The sequence below is a fragment of the Pelecanus crispus genome, chromosome 1 (assembly GCF_030463565.1).
Source record: "Pelecanus crispus isolate bPelCri1 chromosome 1, bPelCri1.pri, whole genome shotgun sequence".
Classification (NCBI taxonomy): domain Eukaryota; kingdom Metazoa; phylum Chordata; class Aves; order Pelecaniformes; family Pelecanidae; genus Pelecanus; species Pelecanus crispus.
In genome coordinates this window covers 166288311-166314493 of record NC_134643.1, presented here as the reverse complement: position 1 = coordinate 166314493, position 26183 = coordinate 166288311, and the positions used below count along the sequence as shown (strand labels likewise).

Below are 26183 nucleotides of genomic sequence, written 5' to 3'. Positions count from 1 at the left end.
ACAGTACTTGTACCTCTGATAATTGAGCTTGCTTAAGGATGTTTGAGATCCATCTTTTGACTAGGGTGTGCCTGTGCCTGAGTACAAGGTGGTGGTATGCATTCCTCAGCAGGTCTGGCTGAATTTACCATATAAGCTTGCTGCAGCTCTTACCTGGAGGGTTTTATCACTTACTTTGTGAGTTGTTAGCACATGGTAGTATTTTTAAACTGGTCATGTGATGCCAGCTCAGCCATGGCTTTAAAGAAGTAAATTTGGTCAAGGGCACCTTGAGTATGTCTGTCTGTTTGGAGTAGGGGAGCAAACATTATATACCCTAGTCTGTCAATAGCAATTCCTGTTGGGGTTTTGCAGTGCTCCTTCCTCTCCTCTTACACCTTTCTTCCCCTCCCCAAATTAACTAATGACTGTGGGGGTAATAAACAGTTTCACTGTTGCAGTGGCAATACTTCCTCTCCCCCTGGTCCATATGAAAAACAGCTGTTTGGTGTAGGGAAGGGAGAATAGCTATTGAATGTCTTAGGGTATAGTTTGATAAACCTAATCTGGTGTAACTGCAGGCTGCCCCTGAAGGGGAGAGTCCTGCCAGTTCCCTATCCTGTGTTTTGATTTGGAGTGAGGGAGTCAGAGTAGGAATGTTTGATTAGTGTGTTGAACTGACATGTCCTGAAGCTGCATCCCTGCTAGGTCTGATGCATGGAAAGCTGTGGGGGTAAGTGTGTAAAGCAGGATTGTCCCTTTCAGTGGCAGCCTGTGTTTGCAACCAAGCAGGTGCGGTATCAAAGTGCACCTGTATATTTAGAAGCAAGGCCAGTGATGGCAATAACCCTTACTGCCAGCAGTGAGATTCTTATGCTGAGCAACTCTGTTCCTTCACCACTCTTTCTTAATGGGAAGTTTTTGTCTATGGTGTAAGGCTTATTGACTTCTGACAGCTTGTTATCTCCTTCTTACAAGCATGGTAGGAGCATTGAAGGTATATTTACAACAAGCATTAAGTGCACTCCAGTGTGAAAGGTGTATTTCAGTGGTGTACTGAATTTGACTTGCTGTTCTGTTGCACTTTGGTTGCTACTTAGTACTGAGTGTGTAACAGTGTCATGATGGCAATGCAGGCTTTTGCCAGGTTCCTCACAGGAGGCTCAGCTACAAGGAGGGGCCAGGCTGGTACAACTCAGCAAGCATGCCTGTACAGAGCAGCAGTGTTGGTCTTTTACCCTTCATGCCCTAAGCAGAGGGGAACCTCTCCTTATGATCGAAATGCCTTTTAAAGATCTCCTGTGACAGATGAGTATTGTACTCCAGGTCATCTGTGCTGGTTAGAGGCACTAACCATGGGTAACTCCTAGCATGCTCCAAGTAGAGGTAAAATCAGATAGGTTTAGGTTTTTATACAGGCACTTTCCCAAAGCAGGTTTGGGAGCTTTCACAGGGGTTGTGCAGTGGGAGAAGAACAGTGATGGTAACTTCCAACAGAAGGATGGTAACATCGGCATGGGTGTTTGCTCTGTGTCTAGCAGAATGTAGGTGTAAGCTTTTAAAACATGATCTTTAGAGTGCTGCCATAATGTGAGGTCCTTCCCTTTGTGTAGTTTTAAAAACAGCAAAGACCTGGGAAGTACAGTAAGCATGCCTCCTTTGAATATCTTCTGTGCATTAAGAAACATGCAACTTTGGCCCTTCTAGGGTAGAGGTTGTTGGTGTGTATTTGGCAGTGCTTATGAATGTCTCTTCCATGGATATGACTATCTCCTAGAGCCTCTGTAGAGTTCTAGTTTCTGCACAGTGCGTGATGAGGAGATTTGGGGAATGCTGGTGTGAATAGTCAACATGTTTTTCTTTTGAAACTATGTACGTGCTAGGTAGATCTAGTATAGCATACCTTTTCTGCTATATCATCATTATTAAATCAGCAGAACCTTTTTAAAAGTAGGTGGTCTCAGAGTTACAAGCTCATGGATAAACCAGGGGTTTAGTGGAAGTGGAGGAGAAAAGAATGCATGTTTCTGGAGGGAGAAAAACCTTGTGGTTTGTTAGTCTCTCAAGATCCTTATTGTTCTTTTCCCTTCAGACTTTTGAAAAACTCCTTATTGCCAACAGAGGAGAGATTGCATGCCGAGTAAGTATGTAATCTTTTAAACTTTTTCTTTTTGTAGTTAATTCTTAAACTATTGGTATTTTAAGTACTGATAATTGTCACTTCTTATATGGTAGGTCATCAAAACATGTAAGAAGATGGGGATTAAAACAGTTGCCATACACAGTGATGTCGATGCCAATGCTGTAAGTACTACTTGAATTCAAATGGTAGGTGGGAGTCTTACTAATTCAAAAAGACTTGCAACTGTTATGCAGGCTCGTTGGTTACCATGGTGGGCATGCTGGCAATTCTGAAGTATCCTTGTATATGTCCTTTTCCTCCATGAGACTGAAAGGAGGGGAGGTACCAAGGTGGGGGGGAGGATTAAACAAGTATTTAGCATGTTTTTTGAGTGAACTTTTCTGTGTGTTGCTTGTGTAACTGTTACCTTGCCTTTTCCCTGGATTAAGCTAGACACTAACACCTGGTAGACACATGCAGCAAGTGTAATAGTGGCAGTGAAACCTAAACTTCATTTTGTTAATGTACACAAAAAAGGCAATGAAAAGTGGATCTTAGGAGATGGTATAGAACTTGGTATAAATTGTTTCTGTGCCTGGTAAATCCAACTCATTGCTTCCCACTTCCCAGAGGAATGCCCTCTCCTGCCAGGTGTGTTGAACAGACCTTACTGGAGCTGTTCCATTTGAGGATATTGAGGTGTCCTGGATATTCAGCAGCATGGCAGGAAGGTGGTAAAATGGCTATATAGATGAGTAGGGTACTTTTCTAGCTATCCGCCCATTTTCAGGTCTTGTAGTCTCTGAGAAGTATTTCAAGTCACTCATAGCAAGAATAGGAAGATAATTTCCTTTGATATAACAGCAAGTGCAGTCATACTTGCATGTCCTTGTTGACTAGAGAGAACATCATATTATTCCTTGCCTGCAAAAACTGCTACGGGAGAAAGGTCTGGGGGTGCCCCCATGTCCCAGGAGAGTTTGTTGAAATCTGGAAGGGAGTTAAAACTCTGTGTTATGATTTAATAGAATAGGTCCCTCAGACAAGCTATCAGGAAAAAAAAATGTAGGTTTTATGCAGGACAAGACTTGTGAATGTAGGTGGTGTGTGGCTCAACATTGAAAAACTAAACCATGGTTGGTGGAATCTGGGAAAGCAGTTAGCACTTAGGTGTTTTTGGAGTTAAGTGAAAGGTGAGAGCTGTTGGGAGTTTTGGACAGCTCTTTTTGTCAGAGTCCTTTTGTGGTTCTGTTCCTGTGTGGCTAACTCAGTTCATATAAGTAGGCTCTAGGTAGAGCAAGGGACTGAAACTTTATTTTCCGAGACAGGACAAATGCCCTACTGCTGGATTTCTATGCCAAGTAATTCTTTCTTTCTGAGGTGAGTGAAGAGTATACTTGGTCTGGATTTTAACTGGTAGCTGTAACTGGGAGAGTATAGTTGCTTGTGGATGCTCAGTGGACTGTGAAATGAATTCTTAATTGGATGGGTGTCAGACATCGTGATAAATTCTCTAATTCTTTTGGAAGCCAAGGATTAAGTGGATATGCATACAAACTACTCTGTATGATCTATGAACCCTCTGGTAAAACTGAAGCATGCTGATGGGTACTTGTATTCCATCTTATGTATATGGTATCTGCTGTTAGGATAAATGGATTTGCTGTTCAGCAGCACTGCACAGCCTTGTTTGCTGGCATGAATTCATTCTGAAAATAGACTGAAAAAGCTGTCTAAAAAGAGAAAACATGTTCTTTTGCCAGTCTGTAGTGGACTTGAAAAAATGAACTGGTCTTCTCCAGTGTGTCTGGATGGCTTTGTTTATTGTATGGACCCTGCTATCAGCTGGAGAGTATGAAAAGAGCCGAAAGCAGTAGGTAAAAAACAAGATTGAAGAACATAATGAGGGAATAAGAACGACAGGAAAAAGTACAACTCATGACCCTAGGGAAGGGAGTACAAATAGTGCATTAAAAAGAAGAAACTGAAGCAGAGTAGCTATCATATTTTCAATCTACAGTGCTGTCTTAGCTTTAAAATATGAATAGGGTCTTTAATCTGTAATAGTTCATAAGAGAAAGGCAATCTAAGCTAGTATGTCAGAAATGGATTAATATACTCCTAACAGTTCACAAAGATAACATTGTGTTAAATGAGACACTGACATCTTGAGTTCGTGGACTAGAGATGAGGCTTTAACAAATGCTGTAAGGGTGAAATGGTGTCTGCTTCGCTCTTTGTATCCTTGCTTAAAGACCGATCAAACCTATCTGTACAAGGTTAAACATTAGCTGTGTGCATTGAAGAAGGTTCAAGTATTTAAAGGAAAATGAGAGAAAGGCTACTTGAAACACTTGTCTGTGCTTAAAATAGGGTAGTGGTATTAAGTCTAAGCAACATATGTATAATTAGACCAAAAAAGTAGCGTATGTCTACCATAAATCCTTGGGTGCTTGCACTGGGAAATAGTTTAACTAATGTCATCTGTCTTAATGACTTGGATACCTCTGGTTGTTCATTGTGGAAATGACCTGGCTGTATGTGTGTGACTGCCAGTTTGGATAACCTCAGTAGATGAGTCCAGAGGCCAAATTCTTTTACTGTGTTGCTTACTGTAAAGTAACAAACCGTGTTTGCCCCATGTTGTTCATTTATGTTCAGGTTCCATTAACAGCTATCTTATTGGTTATACCAAATATGGTATATTTTTGGTAGCAATGGTAGCAAAATCTCAAATGCTCTGAAATCAAATGTGGGAGCTGGTGTAACCTGCCAAACGAACCTCTGTGCTCATGTAGCTAGGAGAAACCTGTTTGCTTGGTGGTGGGATGCTATAAAAGTTGTGAATAGCCTTTTGATTTTGTGCTTGACAGAATTAAGCAAGACATCCCTCACTCCTTCAAGACTTGTATTGGAAAGGCAATGAATATCATGGGCAGCTACCGTGATGATGATAGTCATTGAACCAAAGGCAGAAATAAATGTAAAGGTATGCGGTTGAACTAGTTGCCAATCCCGAACCTGTTTGTCTTTACTAAAAATAGTGGGACCTGGTTTTAAGTGACTAGAGTAGGCAGGGATGCTTTACAAAAGTATTTTTAATTAAAATGTTTAGAAATAGCATTAATTGGTGTATGTAAATTTTCTGTTTAGAACTTAGAGTAACCTTTGAGATGTAGTAATAGCCCCTTATGTTACTTGTCATCTGTGTAGCTACTTGCTGAAATAAGGGTAGTCTGATACTCTTAATAGTAACTTATTTTTGCAAATAACTGTAAAAGAAGGGCAAACAAGACAGTCTGTTATGTCTCTCTGGCTTTCCTTTCTGTCATAGTGGTTGAAGACAGAACTGAAATTAAAGTGAAGCAGGGTTCCTTGAGTGTGCTCACTAAATATTTAAAGAGGAAAAAAACAATCACAAGGTATTGAGCAATTCAGGCTCCTAAGTGATAGCTTCTAGTTTATTCCCTATCCAGTATCATATGTATAAATGACCCAAGCAGGCATTTTCACTGGTGCTTGGACAGGAATGGTATACATAGTCTTAAAATCACTGGTCTTTGACTAAAGATACTGTAGACTCACTAGTGAATAATCTTATCCTGTAACTTTATTTTGGAAAAAACTTTTTTTGTTGACTATTCAACTTTTCTTTCATTTTTTAATGTTAAAATTCTCTGAAGTCCTTGTGGAGTTTGCAGTGCTGAATGAAGGTGGCTGGAATAACTGAAATGCATATAGACTTTCAATGAAACTACTTTTTCTTGTTCTTCAGACTTGGTTTCTGTGGAACACCATGGCAAATGTCTTGAGTATGCTGTTAGAGCAATAGTCATTTTGGCATACCTCTCATTAATATATAAAATGAGTAACTAGGCTATAACAGTACAAAGAAATTCTCATTTCAAGAAATTAAAACTTTGCTGTTATGAGCAGGAAGCAGCAGAAAGGACTGTTAAAATTGGGAATGTGGCAAAAATTGAACAACCTGCTGAGAGCCAAATAAAGCTTACCGAAAGAAGGAAAATACAAAGAACAAAATACTGTTTTGTGATCTTAATTTAAAAAATGGCCAAAGATCTGAAGGATTTCTATAGGTTAAAACTGCTAAGGTGATAGGGAGGGACCATTAACAAAGCTTAAAAGGAAGCGAGTGACTTCAGAGTGCTTGGGTATTAATGTAAAGTTACAGGTAGCTGGAAATATTATGAAATGGTGTTGGATTACCTTTACCTTTGTGGAGGTGGGAGGGAGGGTGAATTGTGAAAAAGGATTATGTCCGAAGTTATTTATGCTGTGGAAGTTAAGTTGCTGCTTTAACAATTGTCCTGAAATAAAATCATTGTGGTGGTAGGGGAAGACAGCCTGACAGAATGGCTACTGAGACCCCCCTAGAGCATACAGTTGCTTATGTGGTACTGAGTATGTTGAGAAAAGTAGGTCATAATGAATGCTTTTTAGGGTCTTGAAAGTCCTGGCTAATCCTTCTTATTACATCTGTTATTTTTGGGAAAGTGAAGGAAATAAATTGTATACTGTTCAAAATGCTGTTTTTTTTTTTTTTTAACTTAAGAGTTCGGCTTGCAAAGCACTAATTCTTTACACTTGGATAGGTAAAGTCGGGGAGGACCAGTAGAATTTGGAAATTTTTTTAATTAAAACATCTGGCAGAGTTATTTTTGGGATGAGAAAACAAGCAAAGAAGCTTTGGCAGAACAAGAGTAATTGTATGTACTTTTTCCCCCTGAACTGATTGGAATAGAAGGTTAAGATGAAAGAGCCTCCTCAACCATAAATGTAACACTGATGGTGCAAACATAGTCAAAGAAAGCTAGAGAACTATTGTAATGCCTAATGTAATCAGCTAAAAGTATGATAAATGAAGAACAAGCTTTCACTAATTGGATCTGAACAAAAGAAGGTATAGCATAAAGCAGTGAATGAGATATAATTTTATTTGGCATTTTTTAACACAGCAGGGAATCTATAGCCATACGAAGCAATGAACTATAAATGACTGAAAAAAATCCCATGGGAAAGTAATGTAAACTACTAAAACTTTACAGAGCAGTGGACAGTTATACTACTTTAGGGTTTTTTCTATCAATCACTTAAGACTTCAGGTGTTATTGTATTAAATTGCCTTAAGCATAGACATCTCCAAATGTTCTTAACTTTTGCAGATCATCATCTTATTCTGCTGGATAATATAAAACCAAAAATGATACAAATGCTTTTATTGATGAAAAAGTAGTTGCACAGAATTCAGCTGTTCTCTAGAAACTGCAGCCTTCTGGGTGATGGAAAAAAATCAAATAACTTAGAAATGGAAGAACTATATTCCTTTCCTAACTTTTTTTTAACCTTGGAGTCTGAGGCAGTATTTGAGAAAGAGGTTGTGGGAAAACGTGGTTTAGGAAAACTGCAAAGCTGCTTAAGCTTGTAAGCTTCTATATCAAGTCAGTATTGAGCTGAATGAATTTGAGTGAAGAAGTTGAGCTTTTGACTGAAATGATGAAAACTTTGAATTTTGCTGAAGACTTCCCTGTAGCTTAATGGGATGCTGTCAGGTTCTTTTTTTCTTAAGAAATCTAGTTGTCAAAAATAAATATTGTGGGGGAATTTGGCATTTATGTTTTAATCTAAAAAAAACTTAATTATATTGAAAAATGGAAGTTTATAAAAAACTGAGTTTTCTTTACTTGTAACTACCTTACAAATACAGAGGTCTTATAATTTGTTCAAACTCTCATTCACTTTTTTTTTTGTGGTTTACTTTAGATATGCAAAGCTTTCTTCCATAATCTGCTACAAAACTAGAAATTCAGTCATTTTGACAGCTCATTACCTCCCAATGGCACTTCAGGAGGAAGTTCAGCACTTCAGCACAGTTTATGCTCAGATAACCTGAGGAGAGATCTAGTTCAAGTACCAATATGAAAAAGAAACTCTAATATTTTAATGCCTTGTTTAAATAAACAATTCCCAGACTGTTGTCTAGAGTGTATGGAATGGACTCTCTGCCTCCATGTACTGTCTAGAGAAATTCACTCTTCATGAATGGTGTTGTTTCCAAGGGGTACAGAATAGGAATGTGCCAGATCACGTCAAGGAAACATTAGGGTCAGGTTTGTGGTTGGTGTTCTGCTCTTCCTTCAACGCATTTACCTTTTGTTTCCAAACCAAGGCAGCATGTTACTTTTTTCTTCACAAGAGACGGCGGAGGTGATGTTACAGTCCTGTCCCCTTGCCCTATCAAGTGAGCTACTGAACAGTTACATAAAGTGCAAGAGATATAAGTGGTGGTCATCCTGTGAAGACTCAAATGCCTCTGTGGAAGGAGTGTGCTTTTGTTCGAAATTGTATCTTGCTTGCCAGGTGTAGTCTTTTTCTTTTTAAAACCATGTCATTGCTTCTAAGAGTGGATTGGTGGAGGATACTACTGATGAGGAAATAACCAAATTTTCATTGGCTGTGAGGAGCAATGCAAGCTTGATCTGCAACTTTGAAAGTTGGGGAGCTCATCAGAGCTCTTAGAGTCCTAAAGTTTCAGCTTGTTCTCCAAAGACTGGTTATGGATTTTATTCAGTGATAGGATGATGTCAAATGCATATATGACCTTTGGAACAGGGACAAACACTCAGATTCCTTTTGTGTAGTTTGGCTAAGCTGAAATGTTGCTTGTGTTGGAATCTGGTTGAAGCTGTAAGATTGAGTAGGAGAGGAAGGGTGCAGAGTAGAATCCTTTAAGCATCATGCTGCAAGACCTTTTGGGGACACTTCCTGGAGGTGGGAAGTATGTGTTGGAAAGAGGGAGTTGAACCCAGATCTTTTGGCCTTTGTGGGAAGGGTTGTTTAATTACCAAGCTGATTTATTTGAAGGATCAATGCATGGATTAAAATTCATTTATTGGTATAAAGCTCATTTTGGGGGTGGTGGTTGTTGTCAGAAGGTGTACTGAATTGTCCTTGGGGCACGAAAATGTGGAAGCCCAGTCAGAGAAGTTAGTTATGACTTAAGTGTGCAGGCACTCAGCGCTGTGGGGAGTGAAGCAGTGATTCTGTGGGTGCTGATGACTGTCTACATCAGTAGGTAGTGTGGAGTAACAGGAGTGGATCTGTAGAGTGAAATGGTTCATGTTGAAGACATGGTGTCCTTGCTGCCTGCCTCTTAGCATCTCTGGTTCTAGTCTGGTGCTGTGGACTCTGTGCCTGCTAGTGGTGGTTTGATGTGCTTGCTGGACTGCATCATTTGGTTGAGTTTTGCCTGGAAGATACCCAGTTCATGTGCTTTGAGATACCTGTGTGTTGGAGGCAAATGTGTTGTAAGTGGGGATGACTGAGATTAACTTAAAATGCACTCCTGATTTGAACTTAAATGCTAATGTACACTCGCCTAAAGCAGCTCTAATTGCTTGCATGGTACTGCCCTTCTAGGCCCTTTCTTGCTCTAGCACTTTTCTGACCTTGTCCCTGATGACTGGAGGCTTGCCAATGTGACGCCCATCTACAAGAAGGGCCGGAAGGAGGACCCGGGGAACTACAGGCCTGTCAGCCTGACCTCGGTGCCGGGGAAGATTATGGAGAGGTTCATCTTGAGCGAACTCCACAGGCAAGTACAGGTCAACCAGGGGATCAGGCCCAGCCAGCATGGGTTCACAAAAGGCAGGTCCTGCTTGACCAACCTGATCTCCTTCTATGACCTGGTGACCCGCCTGGTAGATGATGGAAAGGCTGTGGATGTCATCTACCTCGACTTTAGCAAAGCTTTTGACACCGTCTCGCATAATATCCTCCTCGGGAAGCTGGCAGCTCATGGCTTAGACAGGCATACTCTTCGCTGGGTAAAGAACTGGTTGGGTGGCCGAGCCCAGAGAGTAGTGATAAATGGTGTTAAGTCCAGTTGGCGGCCGGTCACGAGCGGTGTTCCCCAGGGCTCTGTTTTAGGGCCAGTCTTGTTCAATATCTTTATCAATGATCTGGATGAGGGGATCTAGTGCACCCTCAGTAAGTTTGCAGATGACACCAAATTGGGTGGGAGTGTCGATCTGCTCGAGGGTAGGATGGCCCTGCAGAGGGACCTGGACAGGCTGGATCGATGGGCCGTGGCCAACTGGATGAGGTTCAACAAGGCCAAGTGCCGGGTCCTGCACTTCGGTCACAACAACCCCATGCAACGCTACAGGCTTGGGGAGGAGTGGCTGGAAAGCTGCCTGGCCGAAAAGGACCTGGGGGTGTTAGTAGATAGCCGGCTGAACATGAGGCAGCAGTGTGCCCAGGTGGCCAAGAAGGCCAACAGCATCCTGGCCTGTATCAGGAATGGTGTGGCCAGCAGGAGCAGGGAGGTGATTGTCCCCCTGTACTCGGCGCTGGTGAGGCCGCACCTGGAATACTGTGTCCAGTTTTGGGCCCCTCAATACAAGAAAGACATTGAGGTGCTGGAGCGTGTTCAGAGGCAGGCAACGAAGCTGGTGAAGGGTCTGGAGAACAAGTCTTATGAGGAGCGGCTGAGGGAACTGGGGTTGTTTAGCCTGGAAAAGAGGAGGCTGAGGGGAGACCTTATCGCTCTCTACAACTACCTGAAAGGAGGTTGTAGTGAGGTGGGTGTTGGTCTCTTCTCACAAGTAGCTAGCGATAGGACAAGAGGAAATGGGCTTAAGCTGTGCCAGGGGAGGTTTAGACTGGAAATTAGGAAAAATTTCTTTACGGAAAGGGTGGTCAGGCATTGGAACAGGCTGCCCAGAGAGGTGGTGGAGTCCCCATCCCTGGAGGCGTTTAAAAAACGGGTAGATGTGGCACTTCGGGATATGGTTTAGTCTGGTCTACCCTTGATTAGTCTAGAGTGGGCTTGGTAGTGTAGGTTAATGGTTGGACTGGATGATCTTAAAGGTCTTTTCCAACCTAGATGATTCTATGATTCTATGATTCTATGAACTGTTTCAGTGCTCTGAACACACCAGGCACCTTATTTGTCAAGTTAGTTAACATTTTTTTTTCTACTGATTTAGTATGCTAAAATATTTCAGTGGAATGTCTGACAGATGCTGGAGCCACGTATGGAAGCAAGATGAGTTTGGGAGTGGGTCAGCCATCAGTTAAACTGACTTCTGTTGCCTTGCTGGCTGCAGGGCTCTGACGCTGTACCCAGAGGTCTGGGGTTTGGGGAGATGTACAGGCACTTCAGTGATTAACCTTAAAGTCTAGGCAACAGGCTGAGCAGGGCTGAAGTCACTAGGCTTCACGTGTTCTGAAGACTTGCCTCTCTTGAGTGGCAGGGGAAGAGCCAGCAGCTCCTTCCTTTGAAGCCATGAGTGTTTGCTGACACCGCTTGAAATAGTCATTGGTGCTCTGGATCAATGGCTCCTGCCACCATAATGCTGGCTCAAACTTATTGTGTTTATTACAGTGAATTGCCCCAAGAAGCCAAGTGGGTGTATACCTGTTGTAGCCCATTTTTGCTTCTGTTAATCTCTAGACCTTTCCAGAGGTGGTGGTGGAAAAGTGCTGCATGTAATAATTCTTATGCCATTAAACATTGTCAGTGTGACCAAGAGAGATGGTTAGACCCTCTTCCTCTGTAAAAGAGGTGCTGCAGCAGCATGGTTTCCTGCTGCTTCACCCCCTTGGAGGCAAGAACAGAAGGTCATTGGACCCCTTCTCCTTTGAGGTTTTCTGAGTGTCCTCTCTTTTTCCTGACTTCGTCTTTCACCCTGGTCCTCAGCAGCAAGTTTCATTGTGCAGATTCACATCTGTTTCTCCTGCGGTTTATATTCTCTCAGCTGTGCTATTTATCAGCTGTGGTTGTGGACATTCAAGGATGATCTGTTTTCAGGCAGTATTCATGAGCGATGCTATTTGGTAATACTATCTTATTTCTTGTCTGTGTGGGTGTAAACACTGGTCAGCAGGTCCTGGGTTGAATTTCCCTTAACTATTAGGATGACTTCTATACAGAGATGGACCTGAGGCAGATTCTTTTTTTTTTTTTTTTTTGTGATTAATGTTCACAAGTGCTTGGGAAATGGCTTTTACAACGGATCTAAGACTGCTGCCTACCAAGAGTAGTTCTCTCCCCTTCTTACCTTCCTATCTTTTGCGTACCTGACACTCTTGTTGGCACTACTACATGTGCAGGCTTTCGTTAAATGGATCCAGGCTGCTTCTCAGAGAACAGTGGCAAAAAATGAATGAAATGTGGATCGGTAAGCTTATGTGACTCCCTGCATACGTTAATGGATGCCAGAGCTAGTGCCATCAGGATGCATGGTTGCAGACCAGGAGAAAGGAGAGTACCGGATTAACCTTTTGAGAGGCAGTGTAGATTTAATATCTTAAGTTAGTGTGAGCCTGTATCCCTGATACCAGTTTCCTTCCCTGGTCCCTTTTCCCCCCATCCCCCAGTTGTGGGGTATGTGATGGGACTATGTGAAGAGCTGGATTGGGAAGCGGAGCCCTCTTAAAAATCTTAAAAGATGCTTGTAAGGAGGGTTGTATTTAAAACCAGATACTTCCCTTGATTGTTAGCTCTGTAGCTTGACAAAGAGCTACAGGGTGTTGTGGGGTCTGTGGCTGACAGGCTGTGGTTCCATGGATGGGATCCTGGTGCTCTTTTTCTAGGGAGAGGTGTTAAACAAGGAACTGAATTACATATGAAGTGTCTGAAAGATGGAAAAACTCAAGATTGAAGACGTGAAACAAAGTGAAGGTGTAGTAGGGAGAAGGAAAGAAATGCAGTGTTTGGGGTGTAAGTTATAGGTATATGTCACTTTTATGGGTGTTGTGGCGTTACATTATACTCTTTTTCTTGTTCTTAAAAAGCATCTGTCTTGTTTACTTTCAACAAGGTAGCAATATTCTAAAAAGGATTAGTTTGAGAGACCCTTTTACTTATTACCACTGAATTGTCTGTAGGTAGCAACTAACATCCTTTGATAGTTGTTTCAAACACATGGTGATGGTTGTTTAATTATAAAAAAGAAAAAACCCAAAACCTTAGCTCTGTCCTCCAAATTTGTCTAGTTTGGGGATGAGGGGGGAATCACGAGTAGAATAAAGGTCACCTCTGGATAACAAGTTCTTACTGTGAAGTTAGTGTGACAAAATTTGTCACATTCAATTTCTTATAATCAATGGACTTGTCAAAGTTGAATTTGGAGATTATAGGCCTGCGTTAAACTATTAAGCAGAGGCAAATATGTTTAGATTTAAATTTTATGAAAAAATTCCTCTTAAGAATTAAGAGATTGCTTCATACAAAAATTATTTTTCACTTTCACTTCTTCTTGGAGACAAGATACTCTAGTTATCTAGACAGTAACTGCCATTTTTCCCGGCAGGAAACTTCCATATTGCTTTTGTTGAATTGGCATGCCTGCATACATATAGATGTTGTCCTACTAGCCAGGCTGATCATGTCTCACAATTAAAATTTTTCCCTAATGTCGTGGTTTAGTCCCAGCCAGCAACTCAGTACCACGCAGCCGCTCGCTCACTCCCCCTACCCTGATGGGATGGGGGAGAGAATCGGAGGAGTAAGAGTGAGAAACACTCCTGGGTTGAGATAAGAACAGTTTAATAATTGAAATAAAATAAAGTAAAATAATAATAATAACAATATAATAATAATATGCAAAGCAAGTGATGCACAATGCAATTGCTCACCACCCGATGACCGATACCCAGACAGTTCCCGAGCAGCGGTCGCTGCTCCCCGGCCAACCCCCCCCAGTTTATATACTGAGCATGACGTCATATGGTATGGAATAGCCCTTTGGTCAGTTTGGATCAACTATTCTGGCTGTGCCCCCTCCCAGTTTCTTGTGCGCCTGGCAGAGCATGGGAAGCTGAAAAAGTCCTTGACTAGCATAAGCAGTACTCAGCAACAACTAAAAAAACATCAGCATGTTATCAACATCCTTCTCCTACTAAATCCAAAACACAGCACTATGCCTGCTGCTAGGAAGAAAATTAACTCTATCCCAGCCGAAACCAGGACAGTATCCACCCCTTATTCTATACCATCTACGTCATGCACAGGCCCTCCCCTTTCCAATGTGTTCCAATTAATCACCACCGCTTTCCCTATCTTGATATACACACAGATATCATTCCCTTCGTCTATGGCCCATCCCTCTAAAATGTCCATTGAGTTCATTTAGCCCATGACTTTGGGTTCTATCTGTCATCACAGTCTTTCAGAGCAGGAGAGGTGGTGTGCAGTGTTGGACTGTTGCATGCTGAAGTCAGTTCTCATTCCAACATGGTTTCATCAAAGTTCATTTTCATTAAGCTGGGCAATTCTTACTGCAATACCATTGATGTGGCATATAGCAATCATAATATACAGTATTATATACTTAATATTAACCTACTATATTATTATATTAACATGCAGTTAAGAGATAACATTAGTTAAGAGATAACATACAGTATTATAAAGCAATTAATATCATACAATTCAGTTCATTAGCTATTTTCACCCAAAATCAAATTCCCTTGAGGTACACATTGGGCTTCCCCATCCTTTCGCATCACCCACCAAGTGCACCCAGGTCCTTGAGCAAAAGCAATCCCACGAATGGGTTTGCCTTTGCCAGAGGGGGAAGTAACCCAGACTGTCTTCCCCAGCATATTTTTCATGTGCACTACAGGAACTTTATCTCCTTCTACAGTACGTAGAAGTTTTGATTGGGCAGGGCCAGCTCGATTGGCAGATCCCCTGGTGTTGACTAACCAGGTGGCTTTTGCTAAATGCGTATCCCAATGTTTAAATGTCCCACCACCCATTGCTCTCAGGGTAGTCTTTAACAATCCATTGTATCGCTCAATTTTCCCGGAGGCTGGTGCATGGTAGGGGATGTGATACACCCACTCAATGCCGTGCTCTTTGGCCCAGGTGTCTATGAGGTTGTTTCGGAAATGAGTCCCGTTGTCTGACTCAGTTCTTTCTGGGGTGCCATGTCGCCACAGGACTTGCTTTTCAAGGCCCAGGATGGTGTTCCGGGCAGTGGCATGGGGCACGGGATATGTTTCCAGCCATCCAGTGGTTGCTTCCACCATGGTGAGCAAATAGCGCTTGCCTTGGCGGGTCTGTGGGAGCGTGAGGTAATCAATCTGCCAGGCCTCCCCATATTTATATTTCAGCCATCGTTCACTATACCCAAGGGGCTTGAACTGCTTGGCTTGCTTGATTGCAGCGCATGTTTCACACTCGTGAATAACCTGTGCAATACTGTCCATAGTTAAGTCCACCCCTCGATCACGAGCCCATTTATACATTGCATCCCTTCCTTGATGGCCTGAGGCGTCATGGGCCCACCGAGCTATAAATAATTCACCCTTATGTTGCCAGTCCAAATCCACCTGAGCCACTTCAATCTTAGCAGCCTGATCTACTTGCTGGTTGTTTTGATGTTCTTCAGTGGCCCGACTCTTGGGTACATGAGCATCTACATGACGAACTTTTACAACCAGGTTCTCTACCCGGGCAGCAATATCTTGCCACAATGCGGCAGCCCAGATTGGTTTGCCTCTGCGCTGCCAGTTGCTCTGCTTCCATTGCTGCAGCCACCCCCACAGGGCATTTGCCACCATCCATGAGTCAGTATAGAGATAAAGTACTGGCCACTTTTCTCATTCAGCAATATCTAAAGCCAGCTGGATGGCTTTCACCTCTGCAAACTGACTCGACTCCCCTTCTCCTTCAGCAGTTTCTGCGACTTGTCGTATAGGACTCCATACAGCAGCTTTCCACCTCCAATGCTTTCCCACAAGACGACAGGACCCATCAGTGAACAGGGCATATTGCTTTTCATTTTCTGGCAATTTATTATACAGTGGGGCCTCTTCAGCACGTGTCACCTCCTCCTCTGGTGATATTCTAAGGTTTTTTCCTTCTGGCCAGTCCATGATCACTTCCAAGATTCCTGGGCGACTGGGGTTTCCTATTCGAGCCCGTTGTGTGATCAATGCAACCCACTTACTCCATGTAGCATCAGTTGCATGATGTGTAGAGGGGACCCTCCCTTTGAACATCCAGCCCAACACCGGCAGTCGGGGTGCCAGCAGGAGCTGTGCTTCAGTACCAACCACTTCCGAAGCAGCTCGAACCCCTTCATATGCTGCCAGTATCTCTTTCTCAGTTGGAGTATAGCGGGCTTCGGATCCTCTGTATCCCCGACTCCAAAACCCTAGGGGTTGACCTCGAGTCTCCCCTGGTGCTTTCTGCCAGAGGCTCCAGGTAGGGCCATTCTCCCCGGCTGCAGTGTAGAGCACATTTTTAATATCCTGCCCTGCCCGGACTGGCCCAAGGGCTACTGCATGAACTATCTCACGTTTAATTTGTTCAAAGGCTTGTTGTTGCTCAGGGCCCCATTTGAATTCGTTCTTCTTCCGGGTCACTTGATAGAGAGGGCTTACGATCTGGCTGTAATTTGGAATATGCATTCTCCAAAAACCCACAACGCCCAAGAAAGCTTGTGTTTCCTTTTTGCTAGTTGGTGGGGACATAGCTGTTATTTTGTTGATCACATCCATTGGGATCTGACGACGTCCATCTTGCCATTTTATTCCTAAAAACTGGATCTCCTGTGCAGGCCCCTTGACCTTACTCTGTTTTATGGCAAAACCAGCCTTCAGAAGGATTTGGACTATTTTCTTTCCCTTCTCAAAAACGTCTTCTGCTGTGTTGCCCCACACAATGGTGTCATCAATGTACTGCAGATGTTCTGGAGCTTCACCCTGTTCCAGTGCTGTCTGGATCAGTCCATGGCAAATGGTGGGGCTGTGCTTCCACCCCTGGGGCAGTCGGTTCCAGGTGTACTGAACACCCCTCCAGGTAAAAGCAAACTGGGGTCTGCACTCTGCTGCCAAAGGGATGGAGAAAAATGCATTAGCAATATCGATTGTGGCATACCACTTAGCTGCCTTTGACTCCAGTTCATATTGAAGTTCTAGCATGTCTGGCACGGCAGCACTCAGCGGCGGTGTAACTTCGTTCAGGCCACGATAGTCCACTGTTAGTCTCCACTCCCCATTAGACTTTCGCACTGGCCATATGGGACTGTTAAAGGGTGAGCGAGTCTTGCTGATCACTCCCTGGCTCTCCAGTCGACGAATCAGGTTATGGATGGGAATCAGGGAGTCTTGGTTGGTGCGATATTGCCGCCTGTGCACCGTTGTGGTAGCAATCGGCACCTGTTGTTCCTCGACCTTCAGCAACCCTACAATCGAAGGGTCCTCTGAGAGACCGGGCAAGGTGGACAACTGTTTAATTTCCTCTGTCTCCAAAGCAGCTATACCAAAAGCCCACTTATACCCTTTTGGGTCCTTGAAATACCCTCTCCTGAGGTAGTCTATGCCAAGGATGCACGGAGCGTCTGGGCCAGTCACAATGGGGTGCTTCTGCCACTCATTCCCAGTTAGGCTCACTTCAGCTTCCAGTACAGTTAGCTGTGGGGATCCCCTTGCCACTCCAGAAATACAAATGGGTTCTGCCCCTCTATAGTTTGATGGCATTAGCGTGCACTGTGCACCAGTGTCCACTAGAGCCTTATACTCCTGTGGGTCTGACGTTCCAGGCCATCGAATCCACACAGTCCAGTAAACCTGGTTGTCCCTTTCCTCCACCTGGCTGGAGGCAGGGCCCCTCTAACACTGGTCACAGTATTCGCTGTTCACTTCCTGTAAATGTGAATCAAAAGTCCCCTGATCAAGGTCGGAAGTAAAATTAGCCCTCTTACTCTGTCTGGGGAACTGCTCACTGGAAACTGGAGCTGCAATTTTCCTGGGAGAACCGCCTTTTCTAATAGTTTTTCCTTGCAATTCACGCACCCGTGCCTCTAAGGTTGAGGTGGGTTTTCCATCCCACTTTCTCATGTCCTCTCCATAATCACGCAGGTAAAACCACAGGGTGCCCCGTGGTGTGCATCCTCTATATCCTCTCTCTTGAGCATAGGGACGTTGACTCCTAATGGCTGAGACACTGGTCCGTGCAGGTGGGGAGTAGGACAGATCCTCTCTGAGTTGTTGGAACTCTTGGCACATTTTTTCAGACAGTTTTTCCACAGCCGAGACACAGGCCCGTAGGGAGGAAGAGAGCTTTTCTTCGTAGTCCCGGAGTTGTCTAGCCACTTCATCCACTGTTGGTGCCTCGTCGTCTTTCCAGGCTAGTATTGCCAACGAGTTGGAATACGATGCTGGTGCGCTCCGTACCACCTTCCGCCACATGGATTGTGTGCACCTGACTTCATCTGGGTCTTTGGTTAACTGCTCATCATTCAGGTCACTGTAAATCACCTCCAGCACGCCTAATTCCCTCAGGTACTGGATACCTTTCTTTACGGTGGTCCATTTGCTTGGGCGGTATAAAACATCCTCCTTGAAGGGATACCTTTCCTTCACGCTTGACAGAAGTCGCCTCCAGAGGCTGAGCGGTTTTGCCCCTTTTCCAATTGCTTTGTCAATGCCCCCTTCCCTGGAAAGGGATCCCAGCTGCTTGGCTTCCCTACCCTCTAAATCCAGGCTACTGGCCCCGTTATCCCAGCATCGGAGCAGCCAGGTGATGATGTGCTCGCCTGGATGACGACCGAAATCTTTTCACATATCTCGCAGCTCACTCAGGGATAGGGATCGGGTGGTCACCATCTCATTTATGGGTTCTTCCTCCTCTGGTTCTCGTGATGGCCCTGGTTCATCTTCATCCCTTACTAAACGAACTGATTTCCTTGTGTATTTCTTCTTCTGTATAGGGGCAACTGATACCGGCGCAGGTTGGTTCTCTGGTTTAGCCGCAGTGCCTGTCACTGGGGTTGGAGTGGCTGCAGTGCTTGTGGCTGTGGTTGGAGTAGCCACAGTGCTCATGGCTGTGGTTGGAGTAGCCACAGTGCCTGTTGTTTTGTCATCAGATCCAGAGACCCCCTCTTTCCCTCGAGGGTACTGAATAGTGTTGAACAGGGCTCTATAAGCATGGGCCAGTCCCCAGCATGTTGCAATGAGTTGTGTCTCTTTGGAGTTGCCAGGGTGAGAACATACTTCTTCCAAATACTTTACTAGTTCTTCAGGATTCTGCACTTGTTCAGGGGTGAAGTTCCAAAACACTGGAGGTCCCCGCTGCCCTAGGTACTTGCGCATACGATCCCACACACCCTGCCACTCATAACTCTCCAGCCTTGGGGCAGATCTCTGGATGATATTCTTAAATTGCTTACTAACCTTTGTCAAAACCAAAACAATATTCCCAAGAAGTATCAATAGAAGTATCTTAACTGCCCAGGGATGTTCAAAATACTGAAAACTTTCTGTAATGAGGGAGGAAGCATTATAGAATAAGGTAATGAAGGTGCCATTCTGTAGTTCCTCCACAACAAACGTCTCCGAGGGAAAGGTATAATTGCTAACTCTCTCCATGAGGTGGTACCCGAAGTACAGTAATGACTTGTGTATAAAACCCAGATACAAAACCATGCTCAAGGTCAGGATTTTGATAAGGAACCTCCCAATCAAAACATCCTTAATCACTACAGAGCATAGCGCAATGCACAGACCAACACCAAGCTTTAACATGCACAGCCAAGAAAAGAACATGGTACGGATCAGATGAACTAATATCATGACCGGCAACTGTTAACGGATTCCTTAATACACTCTAGTTAATCTGTTCTTATCTCAAACCCTTCGTGCCCCACGTTGGGCGCCAAAAAAAGGACTGTCGTGGTTTAGTCCCAGCCAGCAACTCAGTACCACGCAGCCGCTCGCTCACTCCCCCTACCCTGATGGGATGGGGGAGAGAATCGGAGGAGTAAGAGTGAGAAACACTCCTGGGTTGAGATAAGAACAGTTTAATAATTGAAATAAAATAAAGTAAAATAATAATAATAACAATATAATAATAATAGTAATAATAATATACAAAGCAAGTGATGCACAATGCAATTGCTCACCACCCGACGACCGATACCCAGACAGTTCCTGAGCAGCGGTCGCTGCTCCCCGGCCAACCCCCCCCCAGTTTATATACTGAGCATGACGTCATATGGTATGGAATAGCCCTTTGGTCAGTTTGGATCAACTATTCTGGCTGTGCCCCCTCCCAGTTTCTTGTGCGCCTGGCAGAGCATGGGAAGCTGAAAAGTCCTTGACTAGCATAAGCAGTACTCAGCAACAACTAAAAACATCAGCATGTTATCAACATTCTTCTCCTACTAAATCCAAAACACAGCACTATGCCTGCTGCTAGGAAGAAAATTAACTCTATCCCAGCCGAAACCAGGATACCTAAAATGGAGTTTATTACTATAAAGGCCTTGATTGAAACTTGAGTTTTTGTTGTGGGTTGACAGGAAACACTTATGAGTATGCATGAATGAGCAAGGACTGTGGAAAAATCAGGTTATGTAGGAGGTGATCTGAAGTTATATTTCTTGTTGGTAATAGGCCTTAAAATATGAAATGATATGATTAAACTCTTATTCTACTCTGAAACTGTTTTCATGTCTTGGCCAATGTGAGTGATAAATACCATGACATACCTGATTTATAGTTTAGTACTTGTCTCTTAGCGTCTGGCTAAAGCTTAATCTTTTAGGTCAGTATAGTCAGCCTTGAAGCATGATTTCAGGTCTTCATTGGAAATACAATTCTTCTAAATGATAGTGTCAATTATAAATACTTGAAATCGCTTCCAAAAAGTAGTTTTCTGAAACGGCTTACAGCCTTGGCACTTTCTTGATTATTTTCCAGGATGGATTTACCTCCTGAAATATTTAAACAAAAAGTAGCACTGGGTGGTTTGACTGTTTTGTTTGTTAAAAATCATAACAAACAAAAACCCAAACCAAAACAAAACCACCAAAAGTCTGTGAAAAAATGCCCCTTGCCTCTGTGAATCACACTTAAGAATTATCATTAAAATACGCATTCATCACATTGAACACACGATCTTCACAAACTTCACTTACATCAACAAAAAGAATTCCCCACACCAAAATCAAAATATCTTCATCACAACGCCAAGGAAAGTGGACAATTTACACATAATCCACCCCTTGTCCATTCACTACAATTACAACAACAGAAATTCCCTGCAATCATTCTGCTCTTTGCTCTCTAGCTGTGTTCAGTCCATGTGTTGCCTGTTACCTCTCCCAATTATTATCCTTATCTTGAATTCCTCATGCCCCATGTTGGGCACCAAAAAGGACTGTGGTGGGTTGACCTGGCTGGATGTCAGGTGCTCACCAAGCTGCTCTATCACTCCTTTCCTCATCTGGACAGGGGGGAGAAAAATACCACAAAAGGCTCATGGGTTGAGAGAAGGATGGGGTGAGATCATTCACCAATTACTGTCACAGGCAAAACTGACTTGACTTGGGGAAATGTAATTTGTTACAGATCAAATCAGAGTAGGTCAATGAGAAATAAAACCAAATCTTAAAAACACCTTCCCCCTACCCCTCCCTTCTTCCTGGGCTCAACTTCAATCCCAAATTCTCTACCTCCTCCTCCCCCCTCCAATGGTACAGGGGGATGGGGAAAGGGGGTTGTGGTCAGTTCATCGCATGTTGTCCCTGCCACTCCATCACACTCTTCCCCTGCTCCAGCGTGGGGTCCCTCCCACGGGAGACAGTCCTCCATGAGCTTCTCCAACATGGGTCCTTCCCACAGGCTGCAGTTCTTCATGAACTGCTCCAGCGTGGGTCCCTTCCACGGGGTGCAGCCCTTCAGGAGCAGACTGCTCCAGCGTGGGTCCCCCACGGGGTCACAAGCCCTGCCAGCAAACCTGCTCCAGCGTGGGCTCCTCTCTCTCCACGGGGCCACAGGTCCTGCCAGGAGCCTGCTCCAGCATGGGCTTCCCACAGGGTCACAGCCTCCTTTGGGCACATCCCCCTGCTCCGGTGTGGGGTCCTCCCTGGGCTGCAGGTGGGTATCTGCTCCACCGTGGACCTCCATGGGCTGCAGGGCACAGCTGCCTCACCACGGGCTGCAGGGGAATCTCTGCTGTGGTGCCTGGAGCACCTCCTCCCCTCCTTTTTCACTGACCTTGGTGTCTGCAGAGTTGTTCCTCTCACATATTCTCACTCCTCTTTTCTGGCTGCTGTTGCACAGCAGTTTTTTCCCCTTAAATATGTTATCACAGAGGCGCTTCCACTGTCATGGTTGGGCTTGGCCTTGGCCAGTGGTGAGTCTGTCTTGGGGGAAGCTTCTAGTAGGTTCTCACAGAAGCCACCCTTGTAGCCGCCCTGCTACCAAAACCTTGCTATGCAAACCCAATCCAACCCCCTCAAAAAACCAAAATCCGGGCCCCCCGCCCCGTGTCTTGTTTAATATAGGGGAATAATGTTAGTCTGGATTTGAATAGCTGGTGCAAGGTAATAGCTATACTTAGTGGTGACTTGGATTGATAGAGACGCATGTAGTCTGTTTAGAAACAGTACCTTTTTTTGCTTTCTGTCGGGCTGTGCTAATCGGGCAATGCTCTGAATTTCACTCCTGAATGTTAACTTGATGTATAGCATTGCACAGATTCTTGCAGTCCCTTTGTAGCTAGTGTTTACTATCTGCTCACCTGTTGATCTGTAATGTACAGACCTTCTAGGGTAGGGTGCTGGTGGTTCTTAAAGCGAAGCCATTTTTAATGTGGGCTTAGCTGTTGACAAACTTGTAACACACTGATTGCTTGTGAAAGCATGTCATCTTCCTTGTCTGCTTTCTGTACTTTCCTTCCTGTCCAGGAAGCGTGTCTCCAAGACTGACCTTTTATAATTTTGTTCTCATCCTTTCTACTCCATATGTAGTTTCCTGAAGCATTATGAATGAATCTGAGAAGCAACCATAGATTCAGTGTGGCACTAATGGTGGCTGTTGGGGGCAGTGAACGATGGCACTTTGGAAGGGGGAAGCGGGGAAAAGGAAAAGGGGGCACAGTTCTTCATATCCTTTCTTCCACGTGAGCAGTCTGAGCTGCCTGACTCAAGCATGTACTCTTCCTTCTTCATCTTCAAAGACCATTTTTTGCAATAATACAAAAATCTTAGTCTACACTAATGCCTGTCCTAGAAAGCCCATTAAGAAATCATAAATTTGTTTTGTATCCCTTTGCCTTTGTGTTTTCTTTGTAATCTTAGATTATAATTGGGTACCATAGCTCTCTTTAAGTGTGTGCAGCTGTCAGTGCAATGAACACACATCGAGCTTGGGTCTCACACTAACACAACTGTTGGAGAACCCTGTGGGAGAGAATCATAGAATCATTTAGGTTGGGAAAGAACTTTAAGGTCAAGTCTAGCCGTAAAGGGATGAAGAATGCAAATGGAAGCTGAGGCAACTGTGTTGAATTGCATAGAGGTAAGATCCCAGTTAGCAATGTGGGATGCTGGTGCACGGCCAGTGGGTGCGGTTGGTTTGTGGTGTTGCATAAAAACAGGTGTGACCAGGTGATCTTCTAGCTCTTGGTGGTTGGCACTTTTTGGCAGATTGTCATCTAAGTATGTTACAGACACTTTCTCAAGGATCAGATGACCTGCCTTAGTATGGATATTATGGTGATATTTCTTTACTTACCTTGGCAGTGGTTGTCTCCCGAGAACAACAACAAAAACCCAGCAGTTTTAAGTTTCTCCTGTTGAGTGGTTTTGTCATGTGGTCCCACACAGTGTATTACTTTTCCAGATGTGTGAAACTGAGTGCTTGGTATTTGGACTACCCCTTTCTAATGGTCTGTCATGATGCTGAATAGTGGAGATCCTGAAGGATCTTGTTAAAAGGCTTGTATTAAGTTCTGTTCACATGAATGTCTAATGGCTAGTTAATGAAAATCTGTATGTCTGGGTATTGACTTAAAATGTTCAAATTGTTCTGAACAGTGCAGGTGCATCTGACTGTCACATTTCTACTAGGAATTAATTTCCTCCACTGATTTAAGACAGTAGTGGAGTATCAAAGGTAACTTGAATGAAGCTTTTCTTTCTAGTCTTCTAAGAGAATACAGCATCTATTCCCTAGGGAATGCTTTTGGTTTTGTCTTGTTTTTCACTAATATGGATATATAAACATCTGTGGGTAACTCTAATCCTGTTTCTCAGCATGCATGCTTATACAGGGGTGGGCACATGTGCATGGTGAAGATGCCAGTTTGGTGAATACAAGAGAGCTCTTCTGCGTTGTAACCAGACCTTGGGTGGGGGCCCTACATGAAGCTGGGATTCTATGCATTTAGCAAGAAGTTAGAGGAGCTTAAAACTTTAGTGCAATTTCTTTCTTTGAATGAAACTTTTAATAGATATTTTTCTGTTCTTAGATGGTATCAACACTACGTTCCCAACGGATGCTTTGGAAGTAATATTGGTTAAATAGTGGGGACTGGCTTCTTATGATACTCCCTGCAAAAGTTGTCCTATGGCCTCATTGTTTCCTTATTATGCCATATTGTAAGTGTGAAAGGAAAGTGGCTTTGAGTAAATGAATGTGTGTTAATCATAAATCTTGCCAGCAGTCATGACTTAAAGTACATGGGAGGAGTGAGGCTGCAGTCTTCCATGTTTTGGGCTGTAGCAAATGTTTGCTGCTTCTTCCTGAGGCTGGGACTAGGGGCCAGGGGCCCTCACAACTGCGAGGTGTGCTCTGGTCCAGGTGCCGAGTTACAGGTGAAGGAGCTGCAGGGAGGAGATGAGCAGACTGCAGGATCAGGAAGGACAGACTGACAGATTCTTTGCAGAGAACCTGCAGAGCCAAGAGATTTGCAAGAGGCTGTGCTTGAGTAAGTGGAGGATAGAGACCCACAGTGTAGGAAAGGCTGTGACTTCTGCCACTAGGCTATGCTATAGTGGATGTCTGCCACAGACCTGATCAAGAATAAGAAGCAGATGAAACCAGTTCTAGAAAACTGGAGGAAGCCTCATGATTCTGGACCCTAGTACTTGCATGGGGTTTTAACCATCCTGATATTTGCTGGAAAGACAGAGTGAAAACAATTGAGGAGTCTTCTGGAATGTGGAGGATAATCTCTTTACACAAATGATTGAGTTAACTAGAGGAGATGCTGTGCTGGACCTCTTACAAAGAGAGAAGAGGTGATTGGGGACATGAAGCCTATGACCATTCTGAAGTGGTGAGGTTTAGGTTCCCAAGAGGAGCGAATAGGACAAATAGCAGAATTACAACTCTGGACTTCAGGAGAGCAGGGTTTTTAGCCTGAACAAGGGTTTGGTTGCCAGCATCCCATGGGAGACTGTTTTGGAAGTTGAAGTGGCCCAGGAGAGCTGGCTGGTACTCAAAGATATTCTTTTCGAAGTACAGGAGCTGTCTGTTCCGATGTGGAGAAGGCTGAGAAAGTGTGGCAGAAGCCTGCCTGGGCTGTATGGGGAACTTGGGCAGAGTTCAAATGCAGAAAGCGAGTATACAGCAGGTGAAGGCAGGGGTGGGTTACCCAGGAGAATGCCTTGTCAGAGTGTGCAGGGGCATAATTAAGGAAGCCAAAACTCTGCTGGTGTTGACTGTATACTGAAGGATGTGAAGGGGCAACAGGAAGTTTCTGTGTATCAGCAACAAAAGAAGGGAAAAGGAAGACATGGGCTCATTGTGCAAGGGATCTGATAATGGCAGAGAGCATGGAAAAGTCTGAGATACTCGGTGCCTAATTTGCTTTGGTCTTTACTGGGAAAGTCCACTCCTAGGTCCCTGAGCCTAATTGCAGTGTCAGATGAAGTGTAGTCCTATTCACAGTAAGGAATGATCAAGTGGGTATTATGTAAGTGAATTGGACATAGAAAAGTCCGTGGGATGGATGGGATGCATCCGAGTTGAGGGAATGAGCCGATTTCCTTGAGACTGCGCTCTAACATTTGAAATGGTGGTGTTGTAGGAGTTTCCTGATGACTGGAAGGAGGTAACTGTTTCTTTGATCTAGAGAACTATAGGGAAGTAATTGGAAAAAAATATGGTGTGAGTATTTTTGGAAGCCATATCTTGTTACATGAAGTATGAGAATATGACTGAGAGCAGTCAATGTGAGTTTATTGTGGCAAATCATGTCTGGCTGATCTGGTAGCCATCTTTGGTATGGCCAGCTCCAAAGATGAAAAAGAGC

At 43.9% G+C, this 26183-nt stretch overlaps 1 protein-coding gene across 1 annotated transcript in view; it reads left to right on the top strand.

Moving 5' to 3' along the window:
* The window catches only part of PCCA (propionyl-CoA carboxylase subunit alpha), a 322247-nt gene that overhangs the window by 9167 nt on the left and 286897 nt on the right, over nucleotides 1-26183 (top strand). Inside the window, exons 3-4 of the mRNA XM_075711566.1 lie at nucleotides 2072-2119; nucleotides 2215-2283. Coding sequence (XP_075567681.1) covers nucleotides 2072-2119; nucleotides 2215-2283 — 117 coding nt within the window. The remainder of the gene's footprint in view (nucleotides 1-2071; nucleotides 2120-2214; nucleotides 2284-26183) is intronic.